The 16,766-nt window shown below is 34.3% G+C and overlaps 1 protein-coding gene across 6 annotated transcripts in view; it reads right to left on the bottom strand.

The window, feature by feature from the left end:
* The window catches only part of LOC124233049 (unconventional myosin-IXa), a 289,642-nt gene that overhangs the window by 147,038 nt on the left and 125,838 nt on the right, over nucleotides 1-16,766 (bottom strand). For 5 of the 6 annotated variants that reach the window (XR_006886963.1, XM_046650076.1, XM_046650077.1 and 2 more), the window contains 2 exons: nucleotides 12,396-12,591; nucleotides 860-979 (listed from right to left, as the gene is read on the bottom strand). Coding sequence is in view for 5 of the 6 variants with exons in the window: in XM_046650076.1 (XP_046506032.1) it covers nucleotides 860-979; nucleotides 12,396-12,591 (316 nt within the window). In the remaining variant the exon portion in view is untranslated. The remainder of the gene's footprint in view (nucleotides 1-859; nucleotides 980-12,395; nucleotides 12,592-16,766) is intronic. The other variant, XM_046650079.1, reaches the window with a different exon arrangement.

The raw sequence follows: 16,766 nt of genomic DNA, 5'->3' as shown, positions 1-16,766 counted from the left end.
AGGCTTTGAGTATTTTGAAGGACCCCTTTATTCTCACTATAGCATTAGCCAAATAAGTGTAATCCAACAACAGGCAAAAGAAACCACTTTCATGCAGAATGAGCATATAACGAATAGAAAGGGGGAAATGGAGACCAAGGGCAACTTTTTACACCAATTTTGTAAAAACAAATGAAACAAGGACATCCACTATGATTTTGTCATTCTTTCCTAAGCCAAAACATTAATGTGGTGGCTATGCCCGAAACCAGACATAGGAAAGTGCGATGGGACTGCACTCAAACTAACTGGATTTACCAATGATACACAAAAGCAGCACTGCTGATGTTGAAATTCAAGCATAAGCAAGCATAAAAATCAGTCAGAATTAGGGGCAAAGGAAACTTTTGGCAGTGTTGAATATGTTAATTATCTTGAGTGTGGTGATAATTTCACAGGTGCACATATCTGTCAAAATTTACCAAACTGTATACTTTTGCATGCAATTTATTTTACTTCAATTAGAGTTCAATAAAGCTTTTTTTTTAATCAGCAGGAAAAAAATCCTTATTCATTTTTACCCAACATTTGGCTACTTTAAAGAGAAAAATGGAAACCAATTCAGAGTCTGTAACCAAGTATGATTAAGAACTCAAGGATCATAGGCAAACAGTTATCCAAGTTAAAAGAACAGGTATATCCATTTTTTTGATAGAAAGAACTAAAGTATCAATAGAAGTATCCTAACTGACTGGTCAAAGGAGTATGGAGGTCACACTGCCTATGCAATTTATGTCCCACCCTGGTGTAGAATGTTCCTGGTTTCCATTTCCAAATGGTTACATGATAACACAGGGTTTATCAGGATTTGCAGCCTTACTGTACTTCTCTTCCTTGCACCTCTGCAGAATCTCTAAGCTCCTCTGGTGGACTGGGTGTTGGAGAAAGCTAAAACTATCCATACTTTTCAAAATTGCACATGGCGTTGTATCATCATGTCCTTAGGAAGCAAAAGAAAAACAAAAAAATGGAGAAAAGAAAAAGACATTATATAAGCCCAAACCAAGAGAGAATCAAGGACAATGCTGCCAACTATCTTAGGAGTATATAAAAATGTATCAAGTAATAGGGATTAAATGTGAATGATTTTTCCAATTAATTTAGGGAAATTACCAAAAATACTAGGAAAAAATAAAGGTCCTTTTTAGGTATTCAAAGTATTCCTTTCAGTACTCAGTTGTGACTTGAGACCATATTAAAAATTTCTAATTTAAAATACTAGGGAAATTTCAAAAACAATTTGTATGGTTTAGTCATTTTTTTTTAGTAGACTCATTTTTATCAGGTCTGAAATATAATTAGCATATAGTTGGCAACAATGCAAGGAACACTGATGGAACCCCAAAGAGAAATACACCCAAAACAATTTACCAAGAGTTAAACAATTCTTTCATAAATCTTGCCATTAATGACACTTGAAAGAATTCCAACAAGTGTGTCAATGTAGAAAGAGTAGAAGAAAAGCACCATAGAGCAGGAAAACCCAGCAGCGCTTCTGTATTTACAAATCTGAAAATAAACCTGGAAAATCTGTAGCTCACCACCACTTCTTAGAAAAGTGAGACAGAATCAACTACTGGTAGGAAAGGGAAGAGAGCATGTTCAAGTAAGGACCAAAGCCCCAGATTAGTGCTACTGAAATAGTGAGTCACTTGAGCAACAAAGAGGGGGGAAGTTTCAGTACCATAAACATTATCGATAAATGGATTTAAAAGAGAATACAGGTTTTCCAGGTTTTGGGGGGAGCTGAGTTTCATTTACCCAGAGAACATCTCTAGGACAATTAAGAACAGTAATTAGGTAGGACATTAAGTTCAAATTTACGTAGGTTTGCCTTTACAACACAAACGTGAATAGTTTAACAATAGATCGAGGTAAATTAAGCAACACAAACAATGAAGTAACATTCTATTAGTGCATATTTACTGTATAATTAGAAATCAGATACTACCTATGAATAATTCTCAAGACAGAATCATGTTAAAAGTTAAACAGAGGCAGAGTCATTCAAAGAGGTTTGTACAGCATGGTTTAATCTAACTATGATTCCTTAAACTTGATTTCTATAACCAGAGAGTAAACATTACATTTTAGCTAAGAAGACAGAGTCTTATGATACCGTAACATCAGATAATAATATAAAAAGCAGGATTTTTTTAATAAAATGGATTTGAAAAATTTTTTTCATGTCCAATAATTAAAAAGCAAGCTAATATAAAACATTATCTCATTTATCCAATATGGAGAGTCCACAGTTGCAAACGTTCAATGTTTCAAAGAGACAAGTCAAAAGAGATCTCGGTAAAAATATTTTATTCTCATTATTATCAATAATCTCCCCCTTAATGGACTACTTGGAGGAAGAATACTCAGGTTCAGACTAACATGCACTTGGTTAGTTGAGGGGGTGGATGGATATGAGCTGAGGGGGACCACTTAATAAAAAAACACCTGGTGAGTTCTACTCATACTCAATCCAAACTGTAATTTTAAAAAGTTACCACCAGACTTTCAGGCCCTTCAGTAGCTAACTTGATAATCTGCTGGTCAGAAATAATTTAAGATGATTATGGTATTAAACTATTTTATATAAAAATTCAAGATATTAAATATACTAAATTATTATGTAGTTTTAAGAAATCACTCAACATTACTACAGCCACTGGAATCTATTTTTTATTTTATCTAATAAATTGTGGCATTTTCTATCTGTGACTGTTTTGTCACCATCAAAGCTACATTAGCTTTTTCAAACTTCTGTTTTTTCATTCTGCTTTCTATGCCTCCTTTTAACTCTTCAACTATTTTAAACATTATTTTACAGACTATAATACTATTTCCAAACCTTAAAGCGATATTGCTCATTTGTTGTGTGTACCAACTCCCTGTCAACGTGGGTCTGGTTTCCTAGGATGGTTTATAAGTACATTTTCATTGGGGTTATTGTCTGAGGAGTCTCAGAAACTCTTAAAAGAGGTTTAATTTAATGTCCACTTATGCTAGTTTCTCCTGGTCTAGTTTTGATAATTTCTTATCTTGAGATTATGTACCAAACACACAGCATAAATTCAGACTCCATATCCATGCATGGTGAAGATACAGGGCACTGATTTTTTCTAAAGGTAACTTTTTTTTAAACCTTATCTAAGGCCTAACAGATTGCTAAGGTTCTTCCTGCTTCTCTAGGCAAGGCCAACAAACAGAATTTTTCAATTATCTTTCAGTTACAGAAAAACTCAAGGTCTTTGAAGCTCCTAAACTACACAATAGGAGCTCAATCTCAACACCACTGTATCATTCAAACCTGAAGCCATGTCTCTGATCCTATAAGTTTCTGTAATGCCAGCTCCCAAACCTTAGGGCCGTTTTCTAAAGGTATATTTCATACACAGTAAAATCCACTGATCTCAAGTATACAGTTTGATGAGCTTAAATGTTTACATCCATGTAATCCTCAATCAAAATATAAAACACCTCCATCAGCAAGTTATTTTATCTCCTTCCTGTGAATACCATCCTTGCCCCTCCCAGAGGCAATCAAGTTATGATTTCTATCACTGTATATTACTTTACCTGTTCTTAAATAAAATAAAATCATACAGTATGTACTCTGTCATGTTTGGCTTTTTTGCTCAATATTCTTTGTGACTCACTTGCTATGAGTATCAGTAGTTTGTTCCCTTTTATTGCCGAATAATGTTTCATGATAGGAATGTATTACAACTTGGTGATCCATTTCTTTCACTGATGGACATTTGGGTGTTTCCAACTGGGGGCTATTATGAATAAAGCCACTACGGACATTCTTTGTGTTTGTGTATAATAGCTTCATTGAAATATAATTCATATAGCATACAATTCACCTATTTAAAATGAAAATTCAATGGCTTTTAGTATAATTCACAAAGCTGTTTAACCATCACAATCAAGTTTAGAATATCTTCATCATACTGAAGAAAAACTCTATACTCTTTAACCATTACTCCCCTCATCATCTCCCAGCCTACCCACTCCAGCCCTAAGCAAACACTAATCTACTTTCTGTCTCTATAGATTTGCCTATTCTAGACATTTCATGTAAATGGAATCATACAATACGCAGCCTCTTGTGTCTGACTTCCTTCACTTTAGCAAAATGCTTTCAAGGTTCATCCATGTTGTAGCATGTACTAGTACTTCATTCTTTTACATGGCAGGATAACATTCCAGTATATGGATTACCACACTTTGTTTATCCATTCATCAGTTGATGGACATTTGGGTTGTTTCGACCTTTTGGTCATTATGAATAATGTTGCTAAGAACATCATGTACAAGTTTTTGTTTGAACACCTGTTTTCAATTATTTTGGGTATCTACCTAAGAGCGAAATTGCTGGGTAAAATGTAACTATAACTACCAGTCTGTTTTACAAAGTGGCTGTACCATTTTACATTTCCAACTGTAGCACACGAGGATTCCAATTTCTCCACATCCTTATCAACATTTGTTATTGCCTGTCTTTTTTATTATAGCCATCCTAGTAGACGGGAAGTAGTATCTCACTGTGGCTTCAATTTGCATTTCCCTGATGACAAATAATATTGAGCATCTTTTCATGTGTTTATTGACTATTTGCATATCTTCTTTGGAGAAATGTCTTTTCAGATCCTTTGCTCATTTTTTAACTGGGTTATTAGTTTTTTATTATTGAGTAGTAAGAGTTCTGTATATATTCTAGATACCAGTTTTTTATCAGATACATGATTTAGAAATATTATCTATCATTCTGTGGAGTGTCATTTCACTTTCTTAAGTGTCCTTTAAGGCAAAAAAGTTTTTAACTTTGATGAAGTCTAATTTATCCATTTTTTCTTTAGTTGCTTATGCTTTAGGTGACATATCCAAGAATCCATTGCCTAATCCACATTGGGAAATGTGAGTCCTCCAACTTGGTTCTTCTTGCATTTCTGGGTCTATTTACATATCAATTTTAGGATTAGCTTGTCAATTTCTGCGTAAAGGTAGCTGAGGTTCTGACAGGGACTATGTTAAATCTGTAGATCAAGTATTGCCATCTTAACTATATTAAGCCTTCCAGTGCATGAACTTGGGATATCTTTCCATTTACTTAGGTATTAAGGTTTTTCAACGTTTCGTAGTTTTCAATGAACAAGTCTTACAATTCTTTTCCTAAATTTATTAGTAAGTATTGTATTTGTTGGCACTCTTGTAATTGGAGCACCAACTTAATTTTGTTTTCAGGTTGTTCATTGTTAGCGTATAGAAATACAACTGATTTTGCATATTGATCTTGTGTCCTCCAACCCTGATGACCTCATTTATTAGTGCTAATAGCTTTTTTTGTGGATTCTTTAGGATATTCTATCTACAATATGTCGTCTTCAAACAAAATGGTTTCTTCCTCTCCAATGTGGATGTCTTTTATTTCTTTTTCTTGCCTAATTGCTCTTATCAGAACCTCCAAGACAATGCTGAATAAAGAGGTGAAATCAGATATCCTTGTCTTGTTTCTGATCTTAGGGGAAAAGGATTCAGTCATTCACCATTAAGTATGATGTAAGCTTTGGGTTTTTCATAGATCCCCTTATCAGGTTGAGGAAGCCCCCTTCTATTCTTAGTTCTTCGGTGTTTTTATGAAGAAAAACATGAAAGGTGTTGGTTTTTGTCAAGTGCTTTTTCTGTGTCTACTGAGGCAATGATGTGATTTTTGTCATTTATTCTATTAACATTCTACAACATTGATTTGATTTTTGTAAGTTAAACTAACTTTGCATTCCCAGGTAAATTTCACTAGATGATGGTATATAATACTTTTTACGTATTGCTGGATTTGGTTTGCTAGGATTTTGTTGAAGGATATTAGTTTGTGGTTTTAATGAGAATTAAAATATTCTCTTATCTTCTATTTTTGGAAGAGTTTATAAAGGATTGATGGTAATTCTTCTAAATTATTTGATAGAAATCATTCAGTGAATTCACTGTTCACTGGCTTTGCTTTGTAGGAAGTTTCTTTTGTTACCAATACAATCTCTTTTCTTGTTATAGGCCTATTCAGGTTTTCTATTTCTTCTTGAGTCAGTATTGGTTGTTTGCATCTTTCTTGGAATTTGCCTATTTCAACTAGGTTATAATTTGTTGCTACACAACTGTACATAGTGTGACGCCTTTTATTTCCATCACTTGGTAGCAACACCCCTCTTTCATTCTAAAATTTAGTAAGTTAAGTCTTTCTCTTCTTTGTGGTGAGTCTACCTCAAGATTTGTCAACTTTGTTTACCTTTTCAAAGAACCAACTTTCGGTTTTGTTTTCTTTATTGTTCTCTATTCTCTATTTTATCTTTTTCAAATCTACTCTTTATTACTTCCTTCCTACTGCTTGCTTTGGGTTTAGTTTCCTCATTTTTTCTAGAATCTTAAAGTAGAGCATTAGATTATTTATTTGAGATCTTTCTTTTTTTCTAATAAAAGTTTTAAAATTACAAATTTCCCTCTAAGCATTGTTTTAGTGGTATCCTATAAATTTTGGTACATATTTTCTTCCATTTATCTCAAATCATTTTCTAATTGCCCTTGTGATTTCTTCTTTGACCTATTGATTATTAAGAAGTGTGTTTAGCTTCCACATATGTCTTTAGACATATTGTTTTGTTCCTCTATTATTTTATTACTCTCTTTTGAATTAAACAGATATTTTACAGTATATTATTTTAGTATTTTTCTCATTTCTTTTGCTAAATTACTTTTTAGCTATTTTCTTAACAGATGCCAAGGGAATTATAATTAGCAACTTAATTTATAACAATCTAGTCTGGATTAAAAACAACTTAATTTAAATAGCATATAGAAACTTTCCTCCTATATAGTTCCATTCCCTTCCTCCTCTTTTATGCTGTTATTGTCATACAAATTACATCTTTAAAATGACATGTCCATCAACACAGATTTATAATTACGGTTTTGTACAGTTGTCTTTTGAATCAGATTAGAGCAGAAAAAGTTACAAGATTAAAAAAACAATATATACTGTCTCATATTTAACTCTGTAGTTGCCTTTAGTGGTGCGCATTATTATTTCATGTGCTTCAAGTTGTTGTCTAGTGTCCTTTCATTTCGGCCAGAAGTACTTCCTTTGTTATTTCTTGTGGGGCAGATCCGCTAGTAATAGTCACTCAAGATTTGTTTATCTAGGAATGTCTTCATTTCACCATCATTTTGAAGGATAGGATTTTGCTGAATATAGAAGTCTTAATTGACAGTCCTTTTCTTTCAGCACTTTGAATATGTCAAGCCACTGCCCTCCAGCCTCAATGGTTTCTGATGATGAGTCAACTGTTAATCTTACTGAGGGTACTGTGCACATGATAAATCACTTCTCTCTTGCTGCTTTCAGTATCCTCTGTCTCTGGACAGTTTAATTATGATGTATCTAAGTTTTGATCTCTTTGAATTCACCCTCCTTGTAGTTTGTTGGGATTCTTGAATGTGCAGATTAATTTTCTCATCAAATTTGAGGAGTTTTTGGCCATTATTTCTTGAAATATTCTTTTCTATTCCTTTCTCTCCTTTCCTTCTGGACTCCCAGAAGTTGGTATGCTTTATGGTATCCCACGGGTCTAGAAGCTCTGTTCATTTTTCTTCATTCTTTTGTCGTTCCATTCCTTAGACTAGATAATCTCAACTGATCTGTCTTGAAGTTCATGGATTCTGGCTTCTGCCTGTTCAAATCTGCTTTTGAATTCTTCTAGTGAATTTTTCATTTCAATTATTATACTTAGTTTTCCCATTTCAGAGTTTATATATATATATATATATGTAAAATTGATATTCTCTATTTGGTGAGACATTGTTCTCATACTTTCCTTTAGTTCTTCAGATATGGTTGCTTTTAGGTCTTAGAACATACTTAAAATAGCTTAAAGACTTTGTCTAGTAAGTTCAATGTCTGGCTTTACTGAGGGATAGTTTCCACTGATTTCTTTTTTCCCATGTATAGGTCATATTCTTTGCATGTCTTGTAATTTTGTGTAGAACATCAGACATTTTAAATAATATAACATGGCAACTCTGGAAATCAGATTCTCCCGTCTCCCCAGGATTTTGTTCTTGTTGCTGTTTCTGAGAGTTGTTGCTATTTGTTTAGGACTTTCCTGAACTAATTCTATAAAGTTTGTATTCTTTGTCACACATGACCATGGAAATCTCTGTTCAGTTAGCTTAACGGTCAGCTAATGACTGGAGGCAGATATCTTTACATGCCTGAAACCAATAAATCTCCCAGTCTTTGTCAAGGGTCACTGTATGTCTGCTGGGGCACACCAACACTCAGCTAGGCAGTTTACAACTCTGTCTTATCCTTCACTTCCTGCTAGCACAGAGCCTGAAGGTTATCCAGAGGTGAGAGATCAGGATCTTCTCAGGTCTTTCCTGATTATGCATATAGCCCCTGGACATGTACATAGCCCTATGCATGTGCATGGCTATCTAGATTCCCATGAATATGTGGGAACTTTTCAAAGACATGATGGAGACCTCATTCCCAAGCTTTTCCTTTAAAGTGTTCTGGTTAGTTTTTGCCCAACTGGTATCTACTGCATCAGGGAGTTGCAATGTTCAACAATTGCTTCTGATTATTTTTTGACAACACCCCTAAGGAAAGGCTATTCAAGCAGGGCAAGCTCCAAATCAGGTTAAAGACAGGCTTATAAGAGAGTCCTTCCAGGGAACTACCCAATTGGCTAAATAATGAAAATTCTCTGGGAATGGGGCTTTGAAGGAGCTCCAACCCCCTTCTAGTTCCTCCAGTGGTTTCCACACTGCTGATTTTCATTGTGCTCCTAGGATGTTGGTTTTCCAGGCTACCATGGAGCTGGAGAGGGAGGGATGCAAATAGTGCAAGCTAAAACACTACAAAGCGTACTGTCTTTACTAATATTCAGCTTTTTTTCTTGTATAAACAATTCACATATTACTACAAAACTTTGACAAATTTCCTGAGTTCTGGGAAAGTTATTCTGACACTCTTTGTAAGTGTTCTTGTTGCTTTTACAGAAGAAAGAATTTTCAGAGGTCCTTACTCCAACATTTCGCTGATGTTCAATCTAAAACCCTCACTCTTAACCACCACACTACAGTGCCTGATACAGAAGTGATTGTCTTAAGTATTGAGTAGCACTGTGGACAGAGTACTGTATAGAGATCCTAGACTCTTGGTCATATCCAATCAGTTTTAGTATCTGGCCATTTCTGAAAAGAGATGGTCACTGGAACCCTTATTCCCCTTGCAGAAACAACTGGGAGCACATTAGTCATGCAGTCCACTGAGCGGGGTAGGAAGGGGAACAGGTTATATAGAAACTAAAGTTAATAGACATTAAAGCTGTCTATTTGCAGACACTATTTGAATGGCTTCAGTCTCTCTCTCTGTAGATGAAGAAACTGAATGATACTTTGAACTCTTTTGTTCTTGCTTCTTATTCCAATGCCACAGCTGAATTCCCTGTCTCTGCCTAGTCTTTTTAGACTGATTAAAATTCCTCTTTGGCTATACTTTCATGTAACTCCAAAAGAACCAAACAAAACATCACTGCACTTACTTCTACATACTGTACAATTCAAGGTCAAGTTATGATCTCCCCTGTGCTCTCTAATCCATGCTCTTTCCTACTCAGGAGGAGTAAATCAGAGGTAAGGCGGATGATACCACTGAAATCTCTGTTCTCCAAAACTTCGCTGCTGACCAGACAAATCATTACCATTTCTCATTCTACCTCCCAGCAGGGCCAACATGTAGCTTCACTCAGGCTGCCTACTTATATGACTCCACTAAGAACATTTTATGGTTTCCTGATCACCATAATACAGAGTCTACAACTGTAACAGATTTGTTCTTAAAAAGAATAATTAAATTGAATTAATTTTTATTTAAAGGCCTTAAAATGGCATTATGTCCCTTCATTTGGAAGTCTACAAAAAAAAATTAAACAGTTAAAAGTAGATTTTACAATGATATTCTCATTTGTGTTCAGTTGGCCTGATGAAGCAAAAGAATGTCAGAGAATTCCCTGAGCATATCCAGGATTTTTTAGTCCACCCTCAGGATATTTGTTGACCATTAGCTAAGAGTCCACTGAAATTTTTTATAAAGATACTCTCAAAGGAAGTGAAAATATACTGTACTTCTGCAGTCTACATCTTCTTTTTTCACTAGAAGTATTATCTTTGACCTCTTATTCTCATTCAATATCTGAACTTGGTTACCTTCTGCTTTCCATATATTCTGCTTCTGCTTAAATAATCTCCAATTCCTGTTTCACCTGGATATATTTGTATATTATTTATATTTATGGTCACAATATAAGTTCTGAATCTACTACTTAAATCAATTTTCACAGTAATTCCATTAGTTTTCATTTTGCAATGCTACAATGTTCTAACTTTATGCTATCCTTTTATCGCAAACCCACCAGAAAATAGGTGGTGGTAAGTGGTGTAGAGGAAGCAAAAAGGCTAAATGCTGGCATTGATACTAATATACTTTAATACAAACAATTATTCTCCGGAAGAAATTTGCTCAGTCATTGCCTCAAAATGCAAATGAATCATAGGATTTTTATTTTCCTTGATAAAAAGTGAAATTTAGAAAGTTTGTCCAAGGAGAATTTCTAGGGTGTTGATAAGATTCTATTTCTTAACCTAGATGGTAGTTCCAGAGGTGTTTCATTTTGTGATAATTCTCTAAGCTATATCTTTTTGTTTTGCACACTTTTCTATATGCACGTTATATCCCAGAATAAAAGAGTTTTCACAAAAAGTTTATTATATTGAAGCTCTATGTTGGCCAGAAAGAAAAGCTAGATTAGAAAACAAAAAAAATCTAGAAATTATCAAAGTAGAGATTAAATAAAGGTTCAGTTTGCTGATTACAATAACATTGAATGTCTTTGCCCAAATTGATAATAATATACAACCAACCAACTTTCACAAATAATATTTTACATGCCAAAGGAGCATACAGAGAATGTGAATAACTTTTACAGAAAACAATATATTTAATAGTAAATACAAAAATCTTAGCAGGATGCTTAATTTTCAAAATTTATAGGTCACTGTAATAAATAAGAATGTACCTTAAAAGAAAAACTTTTCCTCATGTTTTTTGCAAAGACAGCCTCTGAGAAATAACTTTGTAAAAGGCAAAGCAGGTTTAAGCTATTTCTTTTATTTTCCAAAAAACTACAATTCTCCCTGTCTACAAAGGCCAGTTTGCATATATCATAAGCTGAAAAATATTTCTACGTTCAATTAATTTTGCCAATTTTAGGAATACAATCTTCCAAATATACTTATTCATTTGGAATATATACAAGTTGAATTCAGAGTTTTACTGCTAGTGCACATGCCAAAAAGCCATAAAAGTAAGTCTGGGAGTCCTGAAAGCACAGGTGTGCCCTAGCACACTTCTACTGAAGCTTCTCTGGGCAGAAAATTTTATTTTAAATGACTATATATATATTAGAAAATCCTCACTAGGCAGCAATGGTCTATTTAAGGCTAGAGCTACAGCAAGCAACAGTGTGGTTTTCAGTAGGTAACAACTGCTTAGGAAGATACCTTCCTACAGAATGTGAAATGGGATATTTTATAATTTAAGAGGAGGCACACAGAAAAAGGAACCTGCTCTATCCATTTCTAAATTTCCAAGTGAAATCCAATGAACTGAGTTAAGGGTAAGAGGGAAAAATAAATTGACACCTCATAAACAGATACTTTACATGTATTATCTGATTTTACCCCTATAATTTTGAAGGTAGTATTTACACTCCAAGAAAAATTGCTAATAGTCACAAAATCAGTCAGGAGAAGAGATAACACTTGATTGATTACTGAAGTGGGTTATCTCCACTACCTTATACTACACCTCCATCCTAATTTTTCTGTCTCCTGATTTATGCTTCCACATTAAATTATGTTTCATCTGTAGTAAAAAACTATGGCATAAGAAGTAAACAGAGAAAGGTATCAATAATAAATTCTATATAATTAAATGATAATTCTAATTTCACTTTTTGCTTAAAAATCACATCAATGTCTTACTGACTGCCTACTAAATACCAGGTGCTTTACACTCATTATTCCTATCAGTATTTATTAATAAAAATGTACCAACACATATATACACACATACACCAACATCCACTTAACTCAATCATATAAAACTCACTAGAACTCATTAGGTCTTAAACATATTAGGGTATGGTAAGAAAAGAGAACAGAATAAAATTATGTCTCTACTCCTTAGACAGGTAAAAAACTAAAAGAAGCAGCATGGTAGAATACTAATATCTACTGCTTACCAGTTTTTCTCTGAATGTGTCTTTTCCCAGCTTCCCTGAAAGCAACCACGGCTCTGAAAAAAGCTCGGAGAACTGCCCATCGGAAAACAGCTACGGGATCAATTCCAATCATCCCAGAGATAAATGCATTCTTGCTACTTCTCAGAAGAGCTACAATGTCAGGGCGCATATGATCTGTATTTTTTTCCCGGAAATCCTACATGAAAAAAGTACTAGTGTTATTGTTGAAAAGATGATTAAACCAAGAAGATAATGAGTGACCAAGGACTAAGGACTACAACAAGTGATTTCTATTCTAGGTAGCTAACCAGACCAGATATCTTCTATAAAGTCCCATCCAACCCTAAAACTACTGAATTCTATAATACATTTAGATTAGAATGAATATCCCACAATTTTCTTGCAGCTAGTTAAACACTGCTGAAGGAGAGCCTCTCTGAAGCAGTATCACATAAAATGATGAGAGAGGCGAATAACAAAAACGAGCCAGATTTGAGAAGACCAGGAACAGCATTCCAAGAAAAGGGAACACCTACTAACTATAGGTGGTAATGAGTTGGACAAGTTAGGAGAAAAGCAGTAAAACCAGGGGCTGGAGCATTCTGGGCAAGGGTGAGAGTAATAGAACATGAGGCAAATAAATAAGCTATCCTTTTATCCTTTATGTAAGCTGGAATTAGGAGTTTGGATTTTATTCAAAGGTAAAAGAAAACCACTAGAAGGGTAATGACATGAGCTAACTGGTGTTTTATAAATACCAAAGGTTGCTGCAGAGGGAAAGAATTCTACAAAGAATGGAGAAAGGGAGATCAGCTATTACAATATTCCAGATAAGAGCTGACAGTGACTTGGACTATGTCAGTGGTAATACGGAAAGGGAAAATAGTTACCATATTTGGGATATGTTTTAGAGGTAAGGGCAGAGGACTTGCTGGTGGATTACGGCATGGTGAGAGAATGAGGGAATTAGGTTAATGCCTCTATTTTGGTTTTGAGTAACTAGGTATATGGAGGTGCTATATACTGATGTGGAGAAGACTGGAAAAGAAAGAAGGAGATAGGAAATGAGGATCAAGAGATCAGTTTTGTCCAAGTGAAGTTTGAGATGATGAGGATAATGATAATGATAATAGCAAATAACATTTATTGAGAGGTTAATATGTGTGTGGCACTCTTAAGCATTTTATATTTTATATTGTCTCATTTAAGCTCATTTCATCCTCCTAACAACTCCTTGATGTAGATATTATTCCTATTTTATAGATGAGGAAACTGAGACACAGAGAGGTTAACTATCTTGGCCCCTATCACATGGTAAGTGGAAGAACAGATATTGAAACACAACCATTCATAACCACCAAACTATGTCTGCATACAGACATCAAGCAGGCAGATGGACATACATGTTGAGAGTTCTATAGAGAATTAAAAAAATACATCTGCATGTCTCAGCATACAGATTTTTTAAGTTGGATAATATTACCTAAGGACTATAAATAGGCAGTAAAAAACACCTGCCAATGGGAGTTGAAAGGTATAGAACACAAGAAAATGGTTTAAAATACCCCACAGAAAGAGAGGGCAAGAATTTTACACTCCTGGAAGAAGGTCCCAGACTGATACATACTGTTTAGGCATTACAACCACACCTAGATGGAAGGATTAAAACTTGGCGAGTAAATCACTCCATGTCGGTGTAGCTTCATAGAACAACTCTAACTCAGAATTCTATGAGGAGTGTGACTGTATGACATCATCTACCCTCATGTCCAGAAGACAGCTTGGATTCATCCTATTACCTTTAGGGCTTTCCTTTCCTAATTCTCCATTGTTCTCCTGAGAATAGGGAAAAAGGGGAAACAAGCCAGAAGTCTTGGTCTTTAGCTTGTCCCTAAATACCCTCTGAGCAAAAGTATGTATTATAAAAGTTAACAAAACTGAGTAAGAATTTTCAAATCCAAATCGTTGTCACCACCACCACCATCACCATCATCATCAATTAACACCTTCCAAGGGCAGACAAGATGGCAGGCACTAAGTTAAGCACTATACACAATTTACCCAATTCTAAATAAAGTAGAATCAATTATAAATCATACTTTACTGATAAGTAAACAGAGAGGTAAAGAAGCTTGCCGAAGTACTGAGGCAGGAAATGAAACACCGGTCTGCCCTACTCCAAAGACCATCCCATCCTATTCTAAAATTCTTTTCCATGATGATTGTCAAACGTTGACAGAGACCTTCATTTTTCAAATGTAATGCTCTCATCTCTCTGTCTTCATATTTCTAGATTTCTTAAGTACATGTCATAAACAAATCACATTATTCTTCTTGAAACTCTTTTCTCCTGGTTTCTATAACACATTTTGTGATTTACTACTTACCTCATGTGCTGCCCCTTCTTAATCCCCACTGCTGGTTCCATACTGGAGATTCTTATGGTTTTATCTTGTGTACTCTTATATTTTTCACTCAATCATCTTACATCAGGTGATCTCAACCATAATTATGGCTTTAAACACTATCTATATGATGAGGCCCAAATTAGATCTTTCTTGTTATGTCTGAGATCCATTTATACATCTTAAAAGAATCTCAAACTTGCATGAGAATGTGTAAGACTAGTTATTACTTAAATGTTTGGAAGCATTCACCAGAGAAACCACGTGGGCCTGGAATTTCCGTTGTGGAAAAGTTTTAAAATTGATTCAAATTATTTAACAGACATAGGATTTTCAGGTTTTCATATATCTTCTGGTGTCAGTTTTGGTAATGTGTGTTTTTCATGGAATTTTCCACTTTATCTATGTTGTCAAATTTACTAGCAAAGTATGTTCATATCCTTTTAATATCTGTAGGGTATGCAGTTAAGCCCCCCTTGTCATTTCTGATATTTATAACTTGTGAATCTCTTTTTTCCTATTATTAGTTACTTTCCATTACCTTTTACTCATATTATTTTCTGTTATCCTTTTAAGGAACTAACTTTTGGCTTTGCTTAATTTCTCTATTATATGTTTGCTTTCTATTGCATTCATTTTTTGTCTTCCCTTTATTATTTCCTTCTTCTAATTTTCTGTGGTTTAATTTGCTGTTCTTTTCCTAGTTTCTTGACATGGAAGTTTAGATAATTACTTTTCAACCATTCTTCCTTTCTATTATATGCATTTAAAGTTATAAGTCATTGTTTAAATGTACCCTACAAATTGTGATATGTTGTATTTTCATTAATGTTCCATTCAAAATATTATCATTTTAATTGTGATTTCTTTTTTGATTCATGGGTTACAATAGAAGAATTTGCTTAATTTCTAAATATCCAAAGACTATCTAGTTATCTTGATGATATGCCAATTGGGTCAGTTGTTTAATAATGCTGTTCAATTTTTCTGTTTTAATTGATTTTGTGTCTGCTTATTCTGTTAGTTACTGAGAGATATTATTAAAATCTACAATGATGAGGATAGATTTTTCTAGTTCTACTTTTGCTCTTTTTGGTTTATATATATTGAATTGAAGTCAGTAGGTAGATATAACTTTTGACGATTAGGATAGTGGTTACCTTTGGGTTGGGGAGAATGAGCTGGGAAGAGGCACGAACAAAATCTGTATACTTTAGATTTGTGTACTTGATGCATCTCACTATGTGATTTTAGAGCTCAAGTTTTTTGTTTTTGTTTTAAACTATTTTTTTAAATCTTCTTTTAGAATTGAGATAAAATCGACATATTAACATTGTTTAAGGTATACAACATGTTGATTTGATAGATTTATATATTGCGATATGATTACCACTGTAACACTAGCTAACACGTCCATCAAGTCATATAATTATCATTTCTTTTTTGTGGCAAGAATATTTAAGATCTGGTCTCTTAACAACTTTGAAGACAATGCTATAATCATGTTAACTATAATCACAATGCTGTGCATTAAATCTTCAGAACTTACTACATCTTCTAACTGCAAATCTGTATCCTTTGCCCAACATCTCCTCAATTCCGCCACCTTCTTGCCCCTGGTAACCACCATTCTACACACTGTTATTCTTAATGTTTGTTCTAAAATCTGTTCCTTCCTGTCATTTTCATGTCAAGAAACAGCACCTCAAATTCACCCATCAGCTATAGCCAGAAGTCACTTATTTACTAAGAATCCATCAATAAGGTCAACTGATTATACCTCCAAAATATATCTCATAATCATTCAGACCTCCTCCATCTCTACTGCCACCCCTGTAGTTCACTTTACTTTAACGTTTCACCTCAACTATTAAGAAAAGCTACCTAATTGATCTCCTGGCTTCCACACTCATCCTCTGCTATGGCTTCTCCTCAAAGTAATCAAAAAAATCTTTTAAAAACACAA

This window comes from Equus quagga, unplaced genomic scaffold (genome assembly GCF_021613505.1).
Source record: "Equus quagga isolate Etosha38 unplaced genomic scaffold, UCLA_HA_Equagga_1.0 153_RagTag, whole genome shotgun sequence".
Lineage (NCBI taxonomy): Eukaryota > Metazoa > Chordata > Mammalia > Perissodactyla > Equidae > Equus > Equus quagga.
The sequence above is the reverse complement of the archived record's forward strand: the minus strand, read 5'-3'. Positions and strand labels throughout refer to the sequence as shown.